Source organism: Periplaneta americana, chromosome 10, assembly GCF_040183065.1.
Source record: "Periplaneta americana isolate PAMFEO1 chromosome 10, P.americana_PAMFEO1_priV1, whole genome shotgun sequence".
Classification (NCBI taxonomy): Eukaryota; Metazoa; Arthropoda; class Insecta; order Blattodea; family Blattidae; genus Periplaneta; species Periplaneta americana.
In genome coordinates, this window is record NC_091126.1 from 33,542,715 (window position 1) to 33,569,380 (window position 26,666).

The 26,666-nt window shown below is 38.4% G+C and overlaps 1 protein-coding gene across 2 annotated transcripts in view; it reads right to left on the bottom strand.

The window, feature by feature from the left end:
- Window positions 1–26,666, bottom strand: part of LOC138707585 (protein Wnt-16-like) — a 292,155-nt gene that overhangs the window by 83,679 nt on the left and 181,810 nt on the right. For both annotated transcript variants that reach the window (XM_069837190.1, XM_069837191.1), the window contains exon 2: window positions 15,411–15,703. In XM_069837190.1, coding sequence (XP_069693291.1) covers window positions 15,411–15,703 — 293 coding nt within the window. The remainder of the gene's footprint in view (window positions 1–15,410; window positions 15,704–26,666) is intronic.

Consider the following 26,666-nt stretch of genomic DNA (forward strand, 5'->3'; position numbering starts at 1 on the left):
CTTAGGTACAAGTACACAAAAAATATTGATAAATGAGTGCGAAATATGGATCCCGAAAATGACACGGTTGGTATTTTATTAGAAGTTCCGTTTTGTAGACTTAAATATGAGGATAAAAATTTTTAAATTCTGGACGACCTACTGTTTCATTTGTTCTTTGTTTTAAAACATGCTAAGAAAATAGAGAAGTTGTATAAAATAACTTAAAAAAATTCTTCCGATGAAAGAAGCTTTTCTGTTTGAAAATATTGAAAATTTCACTCGGAATGCTACATCACTAAAATATAGGAGGGTTGACTTGGCATGCAAGAAATTGGATGAATCCTGAAATAAATTAATTTTCCTGTTTGCATGTGTTGTAGAACTAGTAAAATTGTACGTAGTTTACGAATAGTAGGCCTACTCATTATATTAGTAAAACTGTTCATGGATTTGTGTATGTGAACAGCAATTCACCTATTTTTTTTACTGCGAGCCGCTACTGTCCTGCACCATGCTGACTACATGGCCAAAGACTCCCGTTACTTCTAGATGTCTAGTATTGGCGAAAAGCCGCCGGTCGGACATGTCGAAGTCCCAATTCTTGGCGTAAGATTTTGTGTTTGGGTTGGGGGAAGAGTGTGTCAGCTGTGTCCGGTGTGTGTCGAATGCACACGACAGCCACGTGGCCACATTGTGAGACGCCGGCCGTGTGCTCGACTGGACTGAGCGGCCGGGTGGGCGAGGTCTGACGCAAGGGGCACAGATGGCGCGGGTGAGGAACGCGTCACAGCCCTCTGAAGGCGACGCTCGAAACCCTAGATTACACAGTGATGGGCTTTAAACCGTGTTGCCACTTGTCATGATGTAATCGTATCACACAGGCTAAGATTAGAATGAGTACGGCATAAATGTAAATTTGTGCTTGTAGGCTATTCGGTTGAATATTTATGCATAGATTGTAGATAGACATAGAGTTGTTTTATTTTCTTTTATGTTATTAATTCACAAATTGGGACACGTTCTTCGGAGCTGGGGTTTGGCATGAGTTTCACCCCCTTCTTGTGCTGATTATCTATCTGGATATATTTCCAGATTTTCCCAAGGTAATTCCATGGTGAATCCTCAGCCTCATCCCTCCGTATAATATCCTGCATTCGCCAATCCCATCGACGCTAAATAGCCCAGTAGTTGATAAAGCATCATTACATAACCAACAAAATAAATATATACTTACTACGAATGTAAAAGCTTAAAATAATAGCAGACCTAAATAACCAGGCTTCGAGACTTCGGACCTGATAGAGCAGTTCAGTGGGAAATCCGCATAACGGCGTACTGAGTATAGTGGTAAAGCGTACAGTGGGTGGGGGTACTGTAGAATTAATGACAACAAATATGCAAAGAAAAACGCTCCGGATTTGAAGGTTCTGACGAATAATTATTTGGTTTTCATACAAATCTATTTTAAAACTGTGTCTGAAACTATTACACCGTTATAAAAGTCAGAGCAAGAGATGCCGGAAGCCCTCAAATTAATTTACAAAATGATGCAGAGAAATAATGAGACATCAAGTACACCGGTTACTGAACGTGTAAAACAGAAGTGGAAATCAATATTATGTCAAAATAACGGATATGGAATATTGTGTAACATAAACAGAAAATTAGTGGACATAGAGTCACCCGAGAATAAAGGACTGTCTCTTAGAGACTGCAATAATGTTAGGGTTTTTCGTTTTGCTCCTATCACGTCATGCCATGTAGAGGGCAGCTTTTCACAATAAAACCTGTGTTTGACAGATAACCGAAAAAGATTTATGTTTGAGACACTGAGAATGTATTTTGTAGTACATGGCAATTCGGTACTGTAACTGCACTTCCTAAAGAAGACCAATAGGATAAATGAAGAAATTAAAACTGCTACATGTTTATTTCCACCATTAACACTGTCTGTAATTAAACACAAATGCTTATAAAAGAAAGGAGAATAAATGCTTTTCACATTCTTTTGACATTGTCATTGTGCAATGTATATTTACTTTCAGAATGTGCATACAGTATGTGTGTTTCCCCATACTACCGTACTCTATTCTAAATAGCAACGTTGTTACCTCAACACATCTCTATCTACCTGCAGCGAGTCAACAACCAATAGTGCATGCACAGTAAACTTATTGTATCGGGTCCAAAGTCTCGAAGCCTGTAAATAACTTTGCATTTTGATAGGCACTAACTGTGAATTGTGTTGACATCGGATTACGGTTACACTGCTCCGCCGATTTAGTAGCATGCGTTTGAGTCTAAAGAAAGCAGAAAACAGTACAACGTGGTCTGTTGTGACGAGAATCCAAGCCCCCGCATACTGGTAAGGCATCATGTCAGAAAACGCTCACGTCTGAGTATTTTTTACAAAGTAAATATTATTCAACGCCTTGAAAACAGCGCAAATATTAAGGATATTGCCGGAGAGGTTCATGTAATATTTATTATTTATTTATTCATTCCTTCATCCACGCATTTGTTTATTGACTTATTTGTTTATTTACTTTCTATCTGTTTACCTCTTTATTTAACTAATTTATTTTATTTTTATTTTATTTATTTTATTATTATTATTATATAGACAGATGTATTCTAGGAAATGAAATTAATTTGTATTAACGTTGTATCAGGTTCACATTTTAACAACTCTTAAATACCCATTTCCGCATGATTGATTTTTTCCTGTCCATTATATTCCTTGACTTTTATGCTTTACTTCAGTGGTCGGCATTTCGTGACTCGCGAGTCAACTCCTTAATACACAAACAAGGTGGAGGGTAAGGTATGATCTCCCTCCCCCTAGCCATCACTTGATCATTTAATGTTAAGCGTCCACACCTGTGGAGTAACGGTCAGCGCGTCTGGCCGCGAAATCAGGTGGCCCGGGTTGGAATCCCGGTCGGGGCAAGTTATCTGGTTGAGTTTTTTTCCGGGGTTTTCCCTCAACCCAATATGAGCAAATGCTGGGTAACTTTCGGTGCTTGACCTCGGACTCATTTCACCGGTATTATCACCTTCATTTCATTCAGATGCTAAATAACCTAGATGTTGATACAGCGTCGTAAAATAACCCAATAAAATTAAATTTAACGTTAAGCAGTCTGAGTATCCTCCCCCTAGCCATCACTTGATCATTTAACGTTAAGCAGTCTGAGTATCCTCCCCCTAGCCATCACTTGATCATTTAACGTTAAGCAGTCTGAGTATCCTCCCCCTAGCCATCACTTGATCATTTAACGTTAAGCAGTCTGAGTATCCTCCCCCTAGCCATCACTTGATCATTTAACGTTAAGCAGTCTGAGTATCCTCCCCCTAGCCATCACTTGATCATTTAACGTTAAGCAGTCTGAGTATCCTCCCCCTAGCCATCACTTGATCATTTAACGTTAAGCAGTCTGAGTATCCTCCCCCTAGCCATCACTTGATCATTTAACGTTAAGCAGTCTGAGTATCCTCCCCCTAGCCATCACTTGATCATTTAACGTTAAGCAGTCTGAGTATCCTCCCCCTAGCCATCACTTGATCATTTAACGTTAAGCAGTCTAAGTATCCTCCCCCTAGCCATCACTTGATCATTTAACGTTAAGCATTCTGAGTATCCTCCCCCTAGCCATCACTTGATCATTTAACGTTAAGCAGTCTGAGTATCCTCCCTCTAGCCATCACTTGATCATTTAACGTTAAGCAGTCTGAGTATCCTCCCCCTAGCCATCACTTGATCATTTAACGTTAAGCAGTCTGAGTATCCTCCCTCTAGCCATCACTTGATCATTTAACGTTAAGCAGTCTGAGTATCCTCCCTCTAGCCATCACTTGATCATTTAACGTTAAGCAGTCTGAGTATCCTCCCTCTAGCCATCACTCGATCATTTAACGTTAAGTAGTCTGAGTATCCTCCCCCTAGCCATCACTTGATCATTTAACGTTAATCAGTCTGAGTATCCTCCCTCTAGCCATCACTCGATCATTTAACGTTAAGTAGTCTGAGTATCCTCCCCCTAGCCATCACTTGATCATTTAACGTTAAGCAGTCTGAGTATCCTCCCCCTAGCCATCACTTGATCATTTAACGTTAAGCAGTCTGAGTATCCTCCCCCTAGCCATCACTTGATCATTTAACGTTAAGTAGTCTGAGTATCCTCCCTCTAGCCATCACTTGATCATTTAACGTTAAGCAGTCTGTGTATCCTTCCCCTCCTACCTTCCTTTTTGCTGTCTATTTCAGGCTGCATTTTATATGACATAATTTTTGGCGATCATTGCTCTACCTAAACATGATGCTTGCCGATTGCAGGGGACTTCCTCCGCGTGTTATTGTATCTAAGTAGGTAAACACTGGCTTTCTACTATACCGACGGAGCAATTTTTTTTTCAGAATGCAGTCGAGACTCAGTATGCAAGAAAAGTACAAATAGTTTGAGGGAAGCCCATGTGCACATCGTGCCATATTATTTCCATAATTTTGTACATATCCAAAAACAATCACACTAAATTAATCATCAGCACCTTATTTTATTGTAATTTTATTGCTTGGAGTTTAGATAAAAAACAATTGAAATAATTTCGTGCTACTCAAATTAACCAACAAATTACTGATTTCTAGTAAACAGTATACAATATTATAAACTGAACTTATGCCTATCGCATTACTGTATATTACAAATTATAATATTATGATCATTGATATTTTGTTCCTATTTAATCATTAGCTAACAAACTCGAATCTATCTTCATTGCTTCAAAAAATTAATAACAACTGTGATTAAAATTCAAGTTAACTTCGACCTCAGATTCCGTAAGAGCTTTCCCTCTACTTATTTGTCATAACTGTAGAAGCGTATAGAAACAACGCCGTGAGCATTATTTGTCACTTAACATTCTTTCATTTCATTTGCAATGTGATGATTTGACCTATATGATATCCGTATAGTAAATACATGAAATATTAAAAGAAAATTATGAAAAAAGCCATTCTTTTATTAAATCCGTAAATACTGGATTCTGAATGCCCCATATGGAGACAACAAGGAACAAACTTTTACAGTCTTACGGGAAGTCCCTTAGGCCTATAATACGTGACACCTGGCAACTCTAGTTGGGATAAACGCCAAGAAAATTAATAAAAAATAAATAATTATTCATGGGATGGGTTATTAGCAAGCAAATTAATAATACTACACGTCAGTCAATTGCATAATAAAGACAATCTTCTCAATGTGAAAGAAAGCAATGAAGAATTATTCAGAGGAATTATATTTTGGACACATTGCTGGTGAGGTACCGTATGCCAGCATTCAAAGAGAAAAAAGTCCTTACCATGTCTTCTACGGGAGGGAGGGAGGTAAATTGTGGTTCCCGTGTAGTAAATTTAAGACACATGAAGTAACCTTAATAGAGGTCTGCAGTCAAAATTTGCTGATCCCTACTAGCCCACGCTGAATTTCGATTCCGAATATTAGATAGAAACTGTAGTTAAATAAAGGGGGAAATAACGAATCCTATTCTATGAAATTTGATACCAAATAATCAGCAAAGGCTGTGATACTTTCATTAACAGGTTGGTTGCTAACTAAAGCTTCAACAAATGCGTCTCCGACTACATTTGGAGGAAGAAATGAAAGACCGAATACCCAGCGCAACCATTTACCGTTGTCAGTATTGTTATCTTTATACTCATTAGAAAGCCCCAAGGACTGAATTTTTCTCCACCAAGCCTGACTTACACTGCACACAATTTTCTCACGCGCTACGTGTCATCTCTAAGCGATCAACTTCACCGCGCTCAACTGATGTATACCCAAAACTGACCCCACGCTCAACTGATGCATTTTTAATCCTTTCGCGCTCAATTGATGTACACTCATAAATGCACTAGTTCTAGCCCCTGTAAGCCAGCCAACCGGAAAGCACAAGGAAAAAATGCGTAGTGAAGCACTTACAGTGTGACGTCATGAGATGAGGATATTATGAGTCGCTCTAAAAACATGCCTTCCACTTGCAATTACATTGTACGGAATTATTAATACGTATTTTACCTCATAGAATATTAGTTGTTGCGGGTAAATCGCAATATAGCGAACGTAGAAGCTCCGCCCACGACCCCTTCCACTTCTTTCCCTACTAGCTCAACAGACACTCTACGTGATAGGCGAGTGTTGTGTCGAATGCACATTTCATGTGGGTGGGGATAACTTCCCCTACTGGCGTTCGCTATATTGCGATTTATCCGTTGTTGCTTGTTAAGATTTTTGACTGCACTATGAATTGAGGCGTGTAGTTGCAAAATCAGATGCATCACATTTTTTTTTTTTCGAAAATGAGTTAATGTTATATTTAAAATGTCATGTGATTCTACAACTGCTATAGCACTTTTATGCTCCAAAGCCAGATACATCAAATGGATTTGTATGATGAAAGAATAGTATTGGTTGCAAATCCTTGGTTCCTTGCAAACGTTTTTCCTTCATACTGAAAAAATTATGTTTTAGTGATGTATCTGATTTTGCAAATAAACGCCTCAATTCATGACTAACAGTGACGAACACAGCAATAATTCCTCCTGATTTCCTACATTACTTGCTGGATTTTCTATATACAACAATAAAAATTGGATCATGGAAAACAAGTTACTTTTGCGAAAAAAAGAAAAAAAAAGTTTTTTTTTCTCATTGATGAAAAAACAAATCTTGCTGAAGGAAATATGGATTATTCAACCCAGAACCACTGCAGCCTTACATAAATTAGTTTTTTGGTACATGCTGTCTAAAATAGTTGCTTTTCGGACTGTTATCATTCCGAAAAATTGAACTTTAGCTGCCTAGGCCGTTAATATAATAAGCCAACATTGTTTCATCTTTATCAGATTGCGGTGAGAATTTGACAATTTTATTGACTGACTATGCCTTTTATACTTATATTTATATTTACTTTATTTTATTTCGTATAATTTAGAGAACTTTTACTAAAAGCTATTATATGCACGACCAAAGCTACGCAAAACATTTAGCGGACTCATCCCGTATTTTGGACTCGGCTTACGTCTCGTCCAAAAACACTGAATTCGTCCACTAAAGCCTTATTTTGCGTACTTCATACATAAATAACTATTCACTTAATCTATTTTTAATTAATGTTGTAGGGAACAAGGTAAAATTCATACGTGCTGTGCAAGAAATAAACTGTAAAAAGGAAAATATATAACAGTTTCTTCTAAAACAAATATGGATGTCTAATAACTGTGTGAATTAAAATTGCAAAATGGAGTGAATTACGCAATTTTTACAAATAAAATAATAGAAGATACTGGAAGAAAGGTGATATTACGAACATTTAAATCTCTTATTGACAGACATCCATTCCTTAGAACAGTTCTAGAAATACTTAACATAGAACAAGTAAACTTTTCGCAGTATGGAAATTTAGTTTTAAACCATTCTGGAGATGGTGTTTTTATTGTATGTTTGTTGTTTAGTCAACTGTCCGAAGACAGGTCTGAACCTCACAAGTGAGACAACGGTAGGAATTCTCATTTTCCATACATTTTCAGAACTGAAGGCTGTGCTAGAATTTCTGTTGAGTTTGAATAATTATACCGGAAACAAAATTGAATTTTGAGAGTCTTAGTTTAGTATCTTGATAACAATGAAAATAGCCCTGGGCTTGTTTTCTTTCATAATATTGTTTTAGGTTACTATAAAGACATTGAGAAACATAACTTTGCCTTAGTCGCTCATCACTAGGGCTAGGATTTTGATGAAATTGCATATTTTTTCTAGTAAGCCAGAAACATAGCTGCTTTAGTATTTATATGTTATGTGATAAACTGAGTGTTTTAAGACATATTTGTTAGGGCAATTTGTTGCATTTTTTGCCTGCTTCAACTCATAAGAGCATCTTTTGTTTTATTCGGACATTGTTTAGGCATTTTCATTTAATTTTGGCCATAAATCCCCATTATTAATATAAAATAATATTTATTTCCTTTGATATTTGTCTACATATTTTCTCCATTAATACCCATTATTTTTTTACTTGGTTATTTAACGACGCTGTATCAACTACGAGGTTATTTAGTGTCGATAGAATTGGTGATAGCGATATGATATTTGGCGAGATGAGGTTGAGAATTCGCCATAGATTACCTGACATTTGCCTTACAGTTGGGAAAAACCTCGGAAAAACCCAACCATGTAATCAGCCCAAGTGGGAGTCGAACCTGCGACCGACTGAAACTCCGGATCGGCAGGCAAGCTCCTTAACCGACCAAGCTACGCCTATGGCTAATTCCCATTATTTTGTATAATATTTTAATCGTCTTTCTACACAAATATTGCCATTTTAACGTAGTACAATCCAACCACCCTTTCAATTTAGACTCCTCTATACCTGCTAATTCCGAGTAAGAGCGGCCTTGTGGTGAGCTACATGGAAATTACATCAGGTAAAATAATTAATTAAAGAGTACCACTTAGAAAAAATTATGTAAAATTAAATAAACTTAAATGTTGGTACTACTCATAGAATTTAATTTAATTACTAGTCTAAATATTAAGTAGTACAAAATCTCTTTTCCTACTAAGCCAATTATGTAAGAACAATTTTTAGGGCATTTTAAGGGCATTTTTGAAAGATTTTTAGGTCATAAATGCATTGTTTTTAGGACATTTTTCCATAATTTATAGGTCATCAAAATCCTAGCCCTACTCATCACCCTACTAACTGGGAACATGTTTGTAAAGAATTCCAGATTTGTCGAATTCTCTCGTGCAGTAAAGTTTGTGTTAAAACAGTAGATAAAGTGATCGCATTATACCTCTTTCCGTAGACTGACGGTTTTACTAACAACAAATAAAGTGTACAGTGAGAAGTAATGCCTATCATTTACATGATGAGTAGTAGCAGAGGGAGAGGGGACGCAGCAATTGTGGAATAATGTTTCTAGCAATAATTACGTGTATTAGGAGTATTGTAGGGTTCCTCCGTCGGAGACGCCCCACACGGAACGCGAATCGAGTAAGTTATTGTTTGCACCAGATTCGCTAAGTTTCTCTTCACGTCCTCAGCAACTCAACTCATGAATTACAACGAAAAGAAAAGTAATTTCTTTCCACTTTACAACACGCTGACGCCGGTGGGTGCAAGCTGCCGCCAGAGAATATATTACTATGGAACTTGCGACTTCCTGCTCGAATCAGCTTTTCTGTTGAGCTACCTCATACACCGCGGCGGAAGCTGAGATTTAGGGTTTGATTCGTGTTAAGGATTAGCATATTTGGAGGAGGATATGCAGAACCTGAATTCTGCTACACCGACAATTGGGTTCAATATTCTGACGTGGAAATTTTACCCCGATGATAGAATGATACGAGGTATACAGAGTTGAGATTTAAAGTTGGTTAAAAATAAGGGAAAATGTTACCGAAACTCCCTCAATCAGGGGCACGTTTCTATTTTTTTTATCATACTGTACTGACTGAACATAGCGACACCATAACTTAAGAAATATTTAGGTTTAAAATGTTATGTTTTATTTAACGACGCTCGCAACTGCAGAGGTTATATCAGCGTCGCCGGATGTGCCGGAATTTTGTCCCGCAGGAGTTCTTTTACATGCCAGTAAATCTACTGACATGAGCCTGTCGCATTTAAGCAAACTTAAATGCCATCGACCTGGCCCGGGATCGAACCCGCAACCTTGGGCATAGAAGGCCAGCGCTGTACCAACTCGCCAACCAAGTCGACGTAATATTTAGGGTTTTGGACAGTATATTGTTGATTGGTGCATTCCAAACTATAACACAAATATTTTGATCGCTCATGTGTATAGTGAGGATCACGTAAGAGTAGTTCCTAAAAGGCTAATTTGGCCATCCCTTCAGTATTGCCAACTATAGTCCCGTCGCTCTAATTTCCGGCAGCTAATCACGTTGCAGGTCGGCTACATTTAAACGTGTGCGTCTTGTGATTCGCTTATGAAGATGTTAAGCATTTCCTAAGGCTGGATAAATACTTAATATAATCGCCCGCCATTTTGGCTCTTTCGTTGGCGTTCGCAGAAAGCACACGAGGACGTTATTTGCCGCTCAATTATTTGCTGATTTACAGTGCGTTTGATTTATTATCATAGGAGCTACGACATGATAATGTTTAACGGTGTGGCAAATAGATCCCTCGTCTGGTAGCTCGGCAACGAAAGAACAAAAATGGCGAACGATACTACCTACCTAGACTTTATAGAACCTTGACTTCCTAAGACGTAAGCAAAGAGGAGGAGTCACGCCGGGAATAATAGCGCCGCGACTATAATACCAGATATCTCCAAAAGGGTAAAATCACAATGTCATGTACGGTGATGATGATGATGATAATAATAATAATAATAATGACCGTGCTAGGGACTTCCTTACAATTTAATCTCCTGTTGTCATAAACTCCTTCCTAAAGCTAGTGAAGAGAAACAAATCTGCAGTTTCACTTCTAACTGGAAACGTGATTGTTTCTTAGTTTAAACTGAGTTTTTAATTTTTTACACTTTGTATCTTTGCAATGGTTAAATATTATATCAAACACATGTTCTATATAAAACTCATTTTTTAAAGAAGAGAATGTACTCGTAAGTATCCGAGACATTAACATGAGAGTAGTGTGCCGACAAAATCTTATGTTTTAAGGGGAAACGAAATTGTATTATGTGTGAAAATTTTGATTTGTCTTTTATTTCTTCAATAATATTTGGTTTTCCCTGTTTAAAGTACCATTTCACATATGGCTATACTAAAGCTGTATACATTTTAGAGTCTAAGGGTGCTATTCATAGACATTTCGCTAGCCCGCGCTACGAGCGTGCTAAACAGGATTCATATCATATCATATCGCTGACACTGGTTTATGAATACGAAAAACGTTAATTCGCTGATCATCCACCGAAAGCCCGCGCTAAGAATGTCTATGAATACGGCCCATAATGTTTATTTTGTAAATCGTGACACTTATTAACTTGTATGTCTCACTTACTTTACACCGTAATATATTTTCTTGTACCGTAATAACAAAGTTATCTCCAAGGTCTTTTACAAGCATAGGCAAAGTTACGCATTTTATTGAAAACTTTTCAATACACCTTCACGGTACCTTCACTAGATCACAACTGAACTCCTGACAAAATGTCTACTTTCTGAAAGAAAATAGGCACGCTGCGTCGAAACAATCTATTATAATGCAGTAAACAATACAAAATCCGCACCCATTAGACTTCGAATGAATAGAGCTCACTTCACACGACGTCTTTCATTTTTAATATGGACCTGAAGATACATTAGTGGAGTAAACAATTGACGTAATCCTATACCCAGTGTTCCTTAAACCTATATCCGCCTCTAGGCTATGTTTTGGTGTCCAGACTTCGTTCCCTACTCATAAATCACATTACTCGATGAAATGTTTGATGACAAAATAATCAGCCGAGGACTACGGCCTCTTGATCTGAGTTCGTGTGATTTCGGATTGATGTCTACAGAGGGAACTTAAAAAGTGTATCGTAATAACTAAGGTTTGGCTAAAGTAGATGTATCAGAATAGGCATCTTTGGTCCGTGCGTTTTATTTACAAACATTAACTAGTTGTCACGTGTCCCCCAGCCGACAGTAATGACGACATATATTCAGTTCCTATCGGCTGTACTTTCCATTCACTGATGTTTTAGCTAGGGGGTCCCCACAGTTCCCAGCAGGTAAAGTTTTAGCTAGTAGAAGGGGGTAGTGTTTACTTAGTCTGAAGCAAGTCAGGGTCCTATTCTATACAGCTATACAGCCTATTCTGTTACAGCTACTTTATCCGAAAGAAGTGTATTGTGCAAAGTATCGCAAATACAGCTCCAAAAAGTGTTCCAGAATTCAATTCTTCGGTGTGAGTTATGTAGCCTATAAACCAGGGATGACACCATTTGCAATCATTGCGTTAAGGGAGAAGTGGGTAAAATATGAGCCGTTCAGAGCAAAAGTGGTGTAAGTCAAAATTGGGTAATGATGTTTAAAGTAAAAATTCTGTAAAATACAGCGTAAAGTAGCAGTTAATATGTCCTTCATGCTGTTCACCGACTACTAATAACTTAAATAAACTGAATATTAATTGCTACTTTGCGCTGTATTTTACAGAATGTTTACTTTAACCCTCATCACCCATTTCTGACTTACACCACTTCTGCTCTGAACGGCTCATATGTTGTAGGCTTACTTATTTTGCTGTTTTCCTCGCAGCTCGCAAAAAAAAAAAACTATTGGGGTATACGGTCACTCTCCGACCGGAAATAATTGTACGCTGCAGCCGAAGGAATGAGAAAATGTCAACTTAGCCTCGCACTTTATGTAAACAGAATGCAAAGGTTAGCTTCACAGGGGCGATTAAATGTAGCCATAAATCTATTATTACTCGATACTTGGTACCGTCAATATCATGTGTTTACTTAAGACATTTTGTTTTTCTCTAGCCTTGTGTCCTTGCAGCTTTATGAGTACTTGGTCACTCAGAGGAATGTGATGGAAGAGAATTGTATTGCATCAGAACTGCTTTCTTATTAACATAGTATTACTTGTCTGTCTTCTACCTGACGCTTAAGAGTTTGCAATTGGAACACATTTATTTTCTTTCATTTCAAACTAAGAGGCCTGCAACATGTCTCCGAATCAGTAAGCGTGTCTGTTTACGATTTAAGTTAAAGAATTACTTACAGTACTTGTCTCAGTAGTTTGAAAACATAAATAGTAGCATGTTGGACACTAGAGAGCAACTGACAAGTGTGGGTATTACAGAAAGGTAAACATAGGAGGGCTGCTTTTTTCTGCGTTTTTGTAGGACACATAAATAATATCAGGAATAGATAATCTCGGACACTATATGCTATGATTTATTTCTCTTCCGAAAATATGAATATCAGGGATAGCATATATATAAACTTCCAATCCGAGACATTCGGATTTATTTTCCTTTCCAAGGTAGTTATGCGAAGGCATATCCGACTACGCTCGCCACTATTATACTGACCGGGTCGTACCGAGCCATGTAAAACAAAAGAGAATCTAAATGTTGCTTGTAAAATTCGTGACTGTTTAAGAATTCACTGCACTAGTCAAGTGCAAGATTTACGGAGTATAACGGCGGTTTTTGAATGCACTAAAAGAAAATGCTCGTTTTCGATACGTCATCACAGCGAAATGTAGCAAAAATGTAATCCACGGAATATCGTTGAGATCGACGAAAGCAAATTTAAGAAACGAAAATATTATATGTAAGAGATAATAGACCTCACATTGACATTTGTCATTTTTGCGCTGATCACTTGCCACTAATCTATTCTTTCTTCAAACCCTATCTAACCTTGTCACTGACAGAAAGACTTCTTGTCACTAATCTAGCTCTTCATCAAACTTTACCTAACCTCATCAATAACAGTGCGTCTTATTGACACTAATAATTATCTCTTCATTAAACCCTACTTAACCTTGTCTTCAATAACATTGAGAAAGACAAAGAGAGAGAGAGAGAGAGAGAGAGAGAGAGAGAGAGAGAGAGAGAAATTTGTCCAGGTAACGACGTCACAGGTAAACGACATGCTCCTATCTTGACGGCTCAAAACTGCCGTACCTAATTTCCCACTTTAGCGGGAATACTCATGAAACTGGATAAATCTCCTACCCGGGACTTTCGGATTTGTTTCCGTTTCCAACACAGTTGTATGTATTATTTAGTCAACTGTCCGAAGACAGGTTTGAACCTCATAAGTGACACCAATAAGGCATCACTCATGAGACAACTAAGCCAGAAGATAATGGGGTAGGGTGTCCAGTTCCTTACACTCTCCACTGCATACATCGTTGACTAGCAACATATTACAGTAATCAGACATCAGATGCAAAGAAATAACACGGGTCTCAATAAAACTCAACAGAACCTTTGGATTTATTTGCAGTATGAAAATATTCGAATCAAGTATTTTATTGAACTTCATAATATTTATTAATCGAAAATATCAGATTTGTTTTGGTTTTGAAGATAAGTCCTGCAAATGATTTTCATTGCCCTCAATAAATTTTCGACACGGAATTCCGAGGATTCTGTTTCCTACCGTAGATGCTCATGCAAACGCTTATGATTTCGATGGCGTTTGAACTCTTCAACCACTCTACCGCCGAAGCCAACTTCAGAAGTAGTTTTTCTACATTCTTCTGTTTATTTCTGCGAGGCCCAGCTATATGCTGCTCACCAAGGGGACAGGGATTCGATCTTCTGAGAGTTGTAATGAACGAAGTGGTTCTATGGCTTGCTCTCTTTCTAAGTGCCAAGAAACAAATATGATGGAAGGGAATGAGCTGATTTTTGTAACAACCAGACGTACGTGAAAACTTAAACTTGTTCTCATTGTACCAATTTCTTTCACACAATTCCAACGCTGACCGAATAAAATTTATGAACTCCGAAAGAGCGATATTTTTGGAGTTTAATTCTGTGATTACATGAATGAAGAAAGTACACGATGTTACAAGTGAACAGATCTTAAAAGGTTGAAGTTTTGGTCAATTTTAGTTTCCAAGAAAACCCTTCCGATGCATCTCGACCACGGTGGAGATGACTAGAGTAACCTGAGTTTTGTGTAAGCTACTGTTCCTGAGTTATGGCTTGCATGAACAATATACCGAGTCCCGCGCCATGGCGTCGCTGTCTAAGGCTTCCTGCCTAGGACTCGCGTTACGGAATGCGCGCTGGTTTGAGTTCTCATGGGAGAAGAAATTTTCTCATGAAATTTCGGCCAGTGTATGGGACCGGTGCCCACCCAGCATCGTGATGCACTTGCGGAGCTACGATAGGTAGCGAAATCCGGTTGCGAATGCCAGCTATAACGTCTGAGGGGATCATCGTGCTAACCACACGATACCTCCATTCTGGTTGGATGATCGTGCACCTCTGCTTCGACATGTGGGCGTGAGGCTAGCAGCCGGCTGATCGGTCTAGGCCTTTCACGGGCTGTAGCGCCACGGATTATTATATATAAACAATATACCGACCGCAAATTTCGCTGCGAAATAATACGGCAGCCTTTGGGCTTTACTATGTTTCACATCATTAACTTATATAACAAAAGTTCCACTTCTCACTAATGATACTCTTCTAACACCGGCTTTTCCGAAGCTCTTCAGTTGGACGATAAAACTCGAAATGTGGGAAGTGTCTCACGGACTCAGAACCTACAAATATATCCATTACGTGCTCTGAGACTTTGTAAAGACGCACGAATCACGCATAACTCTAAGGTTTGTCTCCCCCTTCCTTATCCAATTTAATCCATTGTACAATCATGACTAAACTATAAACAGACCAACTGTGAAGGCACTCACCGCGCTCCAAGATGTAGCCGAAGATGCTCTGTTCGTCGTTGCGAGTCGTACAGTTCCAGCGCTCGTTGCGGAACTGATACTGACACTCCTGTATGCCACGGCGCGCGCCGTCTGACACGGAGCGGATGGCGCCGGGGTGCTGCACGCACACCTCCACCTGCTGCGCCACCAGCCCCGGCAACGAACTGCACAGTGCGCGGGCGGCCGCCAGCTGTGGGTCCTCCTGAGGTTCAGACGCCGGTGCCGGCTGGTGCTGCTGCAGCTGAGGCGTCACGCCCACCAGCCCCAGGTACCTGCAATGTGCATGTAACCAACAGATTCAGTCAACCAAGTCTGAAATCATTTAAACTACGTCTTATTTACATATACATTCAACTCTGGATATAGTGAACTCGGTTATAGTGAACATTCGGCTATAGTGAACCTAAATCGTTGGTCCAGACCCGCAAACATTAAAAAGTACATGAATATTTCCGTTTATAGTGAACCCTCGCTTCGATTATAGTGAACTTTGTATCCTGACAAATTCTTATTTGAAGTCAGACCTTCTTGTATAAAACTGAAAGAATGTGTTGAGAACAACATTCTAAGTTTCTTACTCCATTAGTCAAAGGACAAAGATAGGGTTACCGATTCCTAGACATTGAGCAACGCGTGACGATCTTGCCTCACTCCATCATCGAAGGGTTGACATTCTGTTCTCAGGCACTCTACTCTACTGTTATTTCTAATCCTCCACCGTCAAAGGGTTGCCTTTTATTCTCAGAAACATTTCCATTTTCACGGATAGCATCGAAACAACGGAAAATGAAATTGCCTTCTTTTATTAAAAGGGACAGACATTATGTCCAGAGCATAAATGAAGGTAAGATTTCGATGGATTTCAAACTCCATCAAATCTCTCCCAGTTTCCATTAAGGACCCGGGAAATTCCAAGGCTGAGTACGCAGTCACACCATAACACCGTTTGTCATTTCTATATGATCAGTCTGTTTCTAGTGTTCCAACAGTGAATGTACTGTATAAAAATGTCGAAGCGTGAAGTGTTTTCTTTGGAAGATAAGGCGAATATTATAATTGACATTGAACGTGGTCTTTTGAAAGTGAATGTGGGTCGGCAGCACAGTTTAGGTAAATAAACTGTGAGTAACAGTATACAGTATAATCAATTCCACAAAAATGAAATATTTTCTTGTTCACAATTTTATTAATTTCTTTCACTTATAGTTAGGGGAGAGACATTTTGGATATAGTGAACTTCGGATATAGTGAACGAAACATGCAAGTCCGCAGAGGTTCACTATATCCGGAGTTCACTGTAAGTTATTTCGCATTCATTTCACGCTACAAATATATTTTTTTTTCTGGCGGTTTGTTATTGGCTTAGCTTTTCGAGGGTGGACTATGAGCGAGTCCTTGCAATTAGGCTTGCTTTGGAACACTGTGCGCTTTAAATATGCGATGATTTTCCAAGTCCGATAGGTGGCCCACGTGGCATTCGTGAATCTGATGCTGACAGGTGGGCCATCTTGCCTCGGCCTGATAAGCAAGGGGGCCCAGATCCCTAAGCTCTATACCGAGCGAGGTGGCTCATGCGTTCCGCACAGGACTCGCATTCGGAAAGTTCGCGCTTCAAATCCCCGGACCGACCAACCTGGCTGTGGTTTTTCCGTAGTTTTCTACGGCTTTCCACAGTTACTTAGGCAGATGTCACAGACTGTGAGGTAAGAGCTGCGAGGTGGACAGTCGAGAGGAGCTGGGAAAATGGATGACCCACGGCCAATCCAGCATTGTGGAAACCTGTGATATTGCGCAGTGGAGTTTCATCAAGAGCTTTGTTGCGCAGGAACGGTACGACGCCATTGATGAATTGAAGGACACCGTGCGAAGCGCTTTCCAGCAGATTACACCAGCAATGCTGAGGCGAATGTCACACCGAACCTGGCGACGCATTACAGTATTTGTGTGAGGAGAATAATGGAGGACATACTGACCTTTTGGACACTTAGGACATACAGTTAGTACAAAGTGGATGTATGTCTGCTTTAAGACCGGAATTACATAACTAGTGTGTATATTTGAGGTATTTATAGAGGGTAACGGGACTTTGTGCCCACTCTGTACTATACCCTCAAGCTAGTCGCAGTCCCAATTCACAAACAACTGACTGTGCTAAAGTTCGCTGTGTATTCAATCCCACTCGTGCCCTAACCAGACTCCTCTGCCCTTCGTCAGCCGACGATCGGGGAATGCTAAGAAATTTTAATGATGCCGAGATATTGATGAAATTTTATAAATGTCTAACATGGAGAAAAATCCCAGGCCTGCTCGGGATTCAAATTCAGACCGGCTGCGTGCCTGGCTAAAGATGTGACCACTCAGCCACTCTAGGGGACTACATTATTATTCCAAATAAAACATTTATCTTACATTGTAAACAACAGTATAAATGTCTAAGTTAAAATAACAAATATTTTCACATAAATCAGCGACAGCCATTAATTTAATCTGTTAAATTTCTTTCTTACGTTTATGCAGAACTAATGGATATGCTATTTTTATAGTCGACAAAATCAGCGAGTTCTTAGATGTAATTATGTGAAGGCTACTGTGTGAGATGTACCGTAATTTACTTTGAGTCGCCATTTCGTTGACCAGTGAGAGAGTCTGTCGAATGCACTTCGCTCTCTCCGACAAACAGAATGGGTAGGGGAGAAGATCTCACCTCAACACATAATTTTCATCAAGTTTCCGGTACTGACAGCAGAAGGCAGCCCTTCTGATGTATTGGCTGCCATTTTTCTTTCATTTAATTTATTGGTGTGAACTCAGTGGATGCACTTGTGTTGAAGTGCTTAGAAATTTTTTTTCCGAACTTCGTAAGGATATTCTGATAACGTGAACGTTTCAGAGGTGACTTTCATTATGTAATATTAGAGCAGCTGTCATCGGCACAGTACTCTCGGACTAGCTGTGTTTTTTAAAATGCGATAAAATGCGAAATGTATGTGTTTCTGCGAAATGAGAGGAAAATAATATTTTATGAGATATCTTCTCGAGTTTTCAACTAATCTGTCTGGTGCTGGTGATAAATATTGGCTGCGTATGCGATCTTCTTAGGTACAGTGTTCACTCACAAACAAGTTGTATGTGAGTGGGTAATAATATGGGTCGGGATAAAATCACTCTGTATCTTTTGGCATGCTCCTCAATGTCCATAATTTAACTGTAGTTTTATACCGCCGTTGATTTTATGAATCCTATGTAATAGTGCACAGCATAATTTTTCTGGAGGAAGAAAAAATTAATTAAACATCAATAGGTCTATACTGATCCTCGATGTCACCAACGTTTTCTACCGGATTATCTAATATTCTTCTGTAGGCCTATTAATATGTAATTAATTTTTCTTCTTTCTGAAAAAAAAATATGCTCTGTATTGTCACATAGGAGGTTTCATAAAATCAACGACACGTTCCTTTACTGATTTATCATTATCAAGAATTGAACAGGAAAATCTAGAAAATTCACCTGTTGGCACTTTGGTGACATTGAATTTCTACCACTAATCTTCCCATAAAAATTTCGCAACCAAGAACGCTACAGAAGGCTAAATTCTTGTATTGAAAATACTAAATATGCTAAGTATGATTTTTAAATTGTTAAATTTTTAATTTTCATTCATTCATACTGTTCCGCCCAGGGGCAGGTCTTTCACTGCAAACCTAGCTTTCTCCAGTCTTTCCTATTTTCTGCCTTCCTCTTTGTCTCTTCATATGATCCATATATCTTAATGTCGTCTATCATCTGATATCTTCTTCTGCCCCGAAATCTTCTCCCTTCACCATTCCTTCCAGTGCATTCTTCAGTATGCAGTTTCTTCTCAGCCAGTGATCCAACCAATTTCTTTTCTTATTCCTGATCAGTTTCAACGCCATTCCTTTTTCATCCATTCTTGCAAACACAGCTTCATTTCTTATTCTGTTTGTACAATTCACACTTCATTCTTCTCCATATCCACATTTCAAATGCTTCTGTTCGCTTCTCTTCACGTCGTTGTAATGTCCATGTTTCTGCCCCCATACAATGCCACACAAAGCACTTCATTAGTCTCTTCCTTAGTTCTTTTTCCAGAGGTTCGCAGAAGATGCTTTAGGTTGCTAAAATCTACCATCTCCACACGTCTCCACTTGTCACTTTCATCCGTTTTCTTTTGTGAAATATTTATGTTAGTCGTATTATGTGGCAATGTCTTTAGCCTTCCTTGATCCCGTTTCCCCTATTCACACTTTCTACAGAGACTGCGACCAACGCGAACAGATGACGCGTAGCGTCGTGTCGATCAGAACTCACTGTACTTAGGACGAAAGCAGAAAGGGAGATTAGTTTCGCTTGCTGCCGCTTATCGGATGGAATTAGGAGGGTTAGCAAAGGGAAAGGGATGACGCAACACGTCTCGGAGTAGAATACCATACCGAGTCATGCGTGATGCACAGCAGTTCGGGTTCGAGATTATCCAGAGTGACTCGTTGTGTAGAGAAATGCATATACTTATGACTAGGGACCGGATTTTTATGTAATATAAAGGTGTGAAATATGTACTTATTTATGTAAGAAAAATAAGCTGAATATGTACCAAAATATGTAAAATCATGAAAATATTTAATATCAATATGTGGCAGGTATAGGATAGATAACTCTCTGCAGTTGTGATTCCATAGAGCACCCGACTTTTTTACCGCATACTTGACACATTGCAATTTTTCCATCTGTAGTGAAACCTTCGCCCATCGCAATCCATGATTTTATTTTTGTCGTTAGGATTGAAGATACAGGGGCCATTTTAGTTAGTTAAAAGCAGTAGAGAAACTCACTTGCACTTTATACAGTAGGGGAGAGTCGGGTAGTATCGGACATCGGGTAATATCGGACAGTGAGTTTCTTTCATCTACCACACGATGATAGTACCTGATTGACATGGTTACGTTTCTGTGATGTCGCATAGAGAAACGTAACCATGTCATTCAGGTACTACCATATGGTGGTAGATGAAAGAAACGCACTGTCCGATATTACCCGATGTCCGATACTACCCGACTCTCCCCTAAGTACTAAAAGTAGAGAACTGAGTGAAATGAATGACACAACAGTACTGCAAGCACTGTTTCACTTTAATGGATTAGGAGAAAATAAGAGGAGATGTGGGACACATGCATTTTAGCTGCTCCCTGTAAGGAACAAAGTACCTATTAAAACCTCAAACTATAGGCATTTAGAAACTGTTGTTTGCCTGGAACTAAGGACGTTATGTTTCGTGCCGAAATATAAATTTTCTTGGGTAGGTAAAAAGGCTTTTTAAGTCTGTGTATTTCAAATTGTAAACTTCCCTAACAGAAGTCCCCCCCTCTTTTAGAGAAGTAAAAATGAATAAACCCCCTAAATATGTAGATTTATGTAATACCAAGCCATAATATGTAATGTGGGGTAAATATGTAAGAATATGTAGTATCAAATTTGATTATATTAATGGTAATTACAAGATTCGCAAAGATTTGTTATTTATATACGGTTAAGTTGAAAGGAATATAATATGTAATTACATAAAAATCCGGTCCCTACTTATGACCTAAGAAATTACAATTTTCTTAAATTCGGTTTCTTAAAATTGCATTACACTTCTTATACAATTTCAGTATCAAATTCAATTCGTACTTCATCCTTCAGTGATGGTTTATCTAGAACATATTTTACTCAAGAAAGAGAAAAAAGTAATGTTTGGTGTCTGGGGTGAAAATCTGTCATTCCAGTGGAAATGGATTTTATTTAAATAAATAATGCCAACTAGCACTTTATAAGAACTTGCATCTTAAAAATAATCAAGTTGTCTATAGATATGACAAAGCAGACTCCTTTTCTATACAAATGACGAACGAGGAAAGAACTTTATGATAAAGTGCAAAAGCACTGGCAGCTAGACATTATTCGTTATAACGAAATTCTGCTACAGTTTCACAAGTAACGCCATAAATTCAAGAGAGCTGCATAAATGCAAAATTTCGTTTGAGAACACTTCGTAGTTTGGGAATGCAGAAGAAGATAAATTGAGTCACTGAAATTATATTGCACGCATCACACGAGCTGTTAAATGTTTCCACAACACAAACAAGCTGCATTCCGAACAATGGTACACAGACTACTCAACATACCAATGAACCAACAAGATTACAATGAAGAGCTAAACACAATCAAATACATAGCACAATAAAACGGATACAACCCTAACATAATAGACAACATAATACGTAAGACAAAACATAATCACAAAAAAATATAAGAATACAACACAAACACAAGAACACAAAAAATACATCACACTAACATACGAAAACAAAAACACACACAAAATTTCAACCTCATTCAAGAAATTAAATTACAACATCGCATACAGCACAAATAACACTCTACAAAAACATCTCAACAAACAAACAAATACACCACACAGGCGTATACAAACTCAAATGTAACACCTGCAACAACTTCTACATAGGACAGACAGGCGGATCGTTTCAAACACGTTACAAAGAACACATCACAGCCATAACAAAATTACAAAACACCTCCACATATGCAGAACACATCACAAATGCTAACCACACCCACAGATACATCAACACAGACATGGAAATACTACACATCCAATCAAAAAGCCAGAAACTAAACATACTAGAACAATATGAAACAAGTTATACAGACACACAAAAACACATCCCAACGAAATTCTCAACACACAACTCAACTTCAAAACACACACACTCTTTGACTCTACACTATACCACAGGAACACACCCTCACAGGAAACAGAACAAGTGGCGCCAAAACCAACAACGACCAGTTCTGAAGATGACCCATAAATAGGCCGAAACATGTAAACGAGGTACGTTGAAATTTAACATATTCCGAAGTGATACAGTGTTAAAAGTTGTGTAATCAAGATGTATAAATATTTCCCCTTGTAAAAGGCATAGAAGAACCCACATCCACCGTTGCAAATGGTCGGTAACTATTCAATTCGCAGAATAATTACAACGCCAGGAGCAGTTCGTTTTTATTATTACGCGACAACCTCATATAAAATGAATTCTTTTGTTTACAACAATAAAAATTTCCTCAGACATGACAAAAATATGTCTACAATCCGTTTTGCTTTCTGTGTTAAGAATCTTGGAGTTTACGTCGATACGCATGTAAATTGAAACACCGAAGCAATTCATGCTAAATTAAATTATGTTTTATTTAATAACTGTCGCAACTGCAGAGGTTAGGCCTATATCAGCGTCGCCGGTGGCCGGAAATTTGTCCCGCAGGAAGTCTTTTACAGGCCAGTAAATCTACTGACACGAGTCTGCCGCATTTAAGCACACTTAAATGCCATCGAACTTGGCCGGGATCGAACCTGCAACCTCGGGCAGAGGAAGCCATCACCCTAACGACTGCGCCACCCAGGCCGACAGAAATTCATATTATTAAACAAGTTGTTTCGATATCTCATTCCTTAAATAGCATTCGAAAATTTCTCCTGCTACCGGTGATAAAAGTACCGGCGTAGCTCAGTCGGCTAAGGCGTAATGGCGGCACAGAATGCAGGTGCAATGGAACAACCGCAGACAGTTACATTTTATGATGCAAACGATTCCGAACTTTCACGGAGAGTTCTGAGAGCGCAGTTGAACTATTTTAATTTAAACTTTTATTTCCGATATTTCGAATCACGCGATTAGCACACGATCATGACGTCAGTTGAACGCGGTGTTAGCGGAGGTCAGTCAATAATGTCTCGCACAGAAAAACAATTGTAAATGCAACTTCTGATATATCAGTTATTTAATTATTAATTTTATTGTAGAAGACGCGAAGACTTATCTGAAATTATAAGCTAAAAATATACACAAAAATAGAACAATCAAAACTGAATAGAACTGTTACCCCTGAAGTACACGCAGCACTTTTCGGGGAACATTAATTCAGAAATATATTTTCGATTTTTATCATACAACTTTTTTTATTGTTTGCATCACGTCGCTGTTATTTGGAAACAATCATTAATAATAATCCGTGGCGCTACAGCCCGTGAAGGGCCTAGACCGACCAGCCGGCTGCTGGCCTCACGCCCACATGCTGAAGCAGAGGTGGACGATCATCCAACCAGAATGGAGGTATCGTGTGGTTAGCACGATGATCCCCCCAGCCGTTATAGCTGGTATTCGCAACCGGACTTCGCTACCTATCGTAGCTCCCCAAGTGCATCACGATGCTGGGTGGGTACCGGTCCCATACACTGGCCGAAATTTCATGAGAAAATTTCTTCCCCCATGAGGACTCGAACTAGCGCGCATTCCGTAACGCGAGTCCCAGGCAGGATGCCTTAGACCGCGACGCCACGGCGCGGGACGGAAACAATGATTAGTTCTGGTAAATAATTGAAGGTTTCAGAACCATAGTGGGCCAAGCGCCATTTACTAAAACCGTAGAAAACAAGGGTTTAAATCAAGTTATTACCATAATTCAATGGAAACATATAGCAAGTAATATACAGTATACACATTAAAAGTAAATGATATGTCAGTCTTCATTAAACTATGGTATTCACTTAACTTTAACCCTTGTTTTCTCCGTTTTTAATAAATGGCACTTGGCCCACTATGGCTCTGAACTCTTCAAATCTCGTCGCAACGGCTTATACTTGAAGCTGCTGCTATTTCAATTACTTTTTATACCACTTCGTAAAATAGATATTTTCAAGTAACACAAGAATCATTAGCACATCAAATGAATGTTACTGCATGCAACTGCATGTATTTGGCCACTAATATATATGAACATTAATTTGAAGATAGAAATGCATCGCTCTAACAGAAAAGACAGAGAGAATTGGTGGCTCCTAGATATAATTAACCGAGTAATTATAATAATAATAATAATAATAATAATAATAATAACAATAATAATAATAATAATAATAATAATAATACAGGACTATTAGCAAGAAGTGGTTGGAAAATTACAACGTTATTTCGGAATTTCAGAGTAGATTTAGAGAGAAGAGGAGAATAAGTGATTACATTTTGATCATTAAGACGATTATAGATAAATATCTAAATTCTAAAAGAGGTTTATGTATTGGTGTTTTATTGACTTGGAAAAAGCATTCGATTCAATTAATAGAGAGAAGTTATGGTATAAAATGGAAAACAAAAATTGGGATTAGCTCTTCATTTCTAAAGCATATAAAAGCACTTTGTAAAATGTACGGAGAAATTCGGGTTTTACTTTTTTTTTTTTTATCTTATTTAGCCTTTACTATTTTGTTTAAGCCCTATTTTTGTCTAGGTGTTATAATTAAATTAGAAAATGGAAATCTGTCTAAAATGATTAACCAAAACGAGAGGAGTGAAACAGGGTTGTAATTTGAGCCCATATTTATTCAATATATTTATTAATGATATTTTAGACAATATTGTAAATATACATTCTTATTGCCCAGTACTAGAAAATATACTTCCTCCAGGCCTATTCTTTGCAGACGATTGTGCAAGCGCCGCTTTTTCGGTGATGGCTCTGTAAAAAGCAACTGATGAAATTAATAACTTCTGTAAAATTTGGGACCTAAAAATAAATGAAAGGACGTCCGAAGTATTGATATGTAAAAACGGGAATATTCGGAGTAAAAGAAGAGAAATGGTCTGTGAATGGGATACCTATTGAATGCGTTTCCAGATTCATGTACCTAGGAATAGTAATAGATAATAGGCAAATTGGAAAGGGCATATGTTCATAGAAACTTTTTTGTTCAGAATCACCAATATTATCACCCCTCATACCATGTAGGCTACCTTTCCTCCTGACTCACCCTTATATAAATCTCCATATCATTGGCGGTTTCAAACACGGCTCCTCTAACCCCGTAATCGCAATAGTATTACTTGATACAGAGCGGAGAAAATGTACTGCATTCTTTCGTGAGATCGAATGGTTCTCCAGACACAAAGCTTATGCTATATGCCAGATGCCAAAAGAAGTTATCGGTGCTTACTGGAGAAGTCGGGCTCTTGCTTATTTTGCGACGCAGTGTTGCCAACTGGACGGAAATTCCGTCAAAAGTGACGGCCGGGAAAAGAATAGCTTTGACGTGTGACGGATTTTCTGGCAGAAAGTACGATTTACATCGTCTTTTGACTTTTTAGCTGCTGTCATTTTTAATTGTTTAATTTTCGGAGGAGCGTAGACCAACAAAGCACATTAACTGCAGAACTATAGGCAGATGATGTGGATGAATTATTATTATTATTATTATTATTATTATTGTTATTGTTATTATTATTGTTTTAATGAAGATTGGTAAGGAAGTTTTGCTTTTATTTGTATATAGTTATATTGAGTGGGTCATATTATTTTTAATTTTAACGGATTTCCAGGTGTTAAACTGACGGGGATGCAATTTGTGTGTTGGCAACACTGATGCGACGATACTGAGATGATTGCAGGGAATTGCGTATCCTAAAATAAGCATATTCCAAAATGGTATTATCAAATAAGACAAAACTTAAATCATATTGCGACTTAAAACTCAGTGGCGAGATATACTAACAGACAGACATACTAACAGACAGACATAAAGAGAGAGGGACAAACATGTAAAGTGGCAGACGGAGAAAGACAGATATGCAAATGAGCAGATAGAGACAGACATGCAAACTGATAGACTGAGAGAGAGAGTATGATATCGGTCAGGTGGAGAGAGACAAATATGCAAGCTGACAGTTAAGAAGAGAGAGATATGCAAATAGATATAAGGAGACGCATAAGAAGATACACATAGGCTACACAGACCGAGAGATGGAAAGAGAGAGGCATGTAGATTGAGACTGATACACAGACAGGTAAGGAGTGACAAATTATCCAACTGGCAGAGACAGAAAGATGTAAGCAGATAGAAAGAAACTGATACAGATAGAGACTGAGATAAAAAGGGACAGGGGTTGATATACAATCCGATAAACAGACAAAGAGAGACTGATATACAGATAGATAGACAGAGAAAGACTTATATACTGACAGATAAGAGAGAGAGAGGAATGTAATTTACGGGAGAGGGCACTATGGCCCAGGACTGCGACCTTTTACGTTCTATAGCGCTAATCCTCAAGCTAGGCACATTCCCAAACCCACACTAAGGCTCTCTGCTGACCCAGGTTTCGA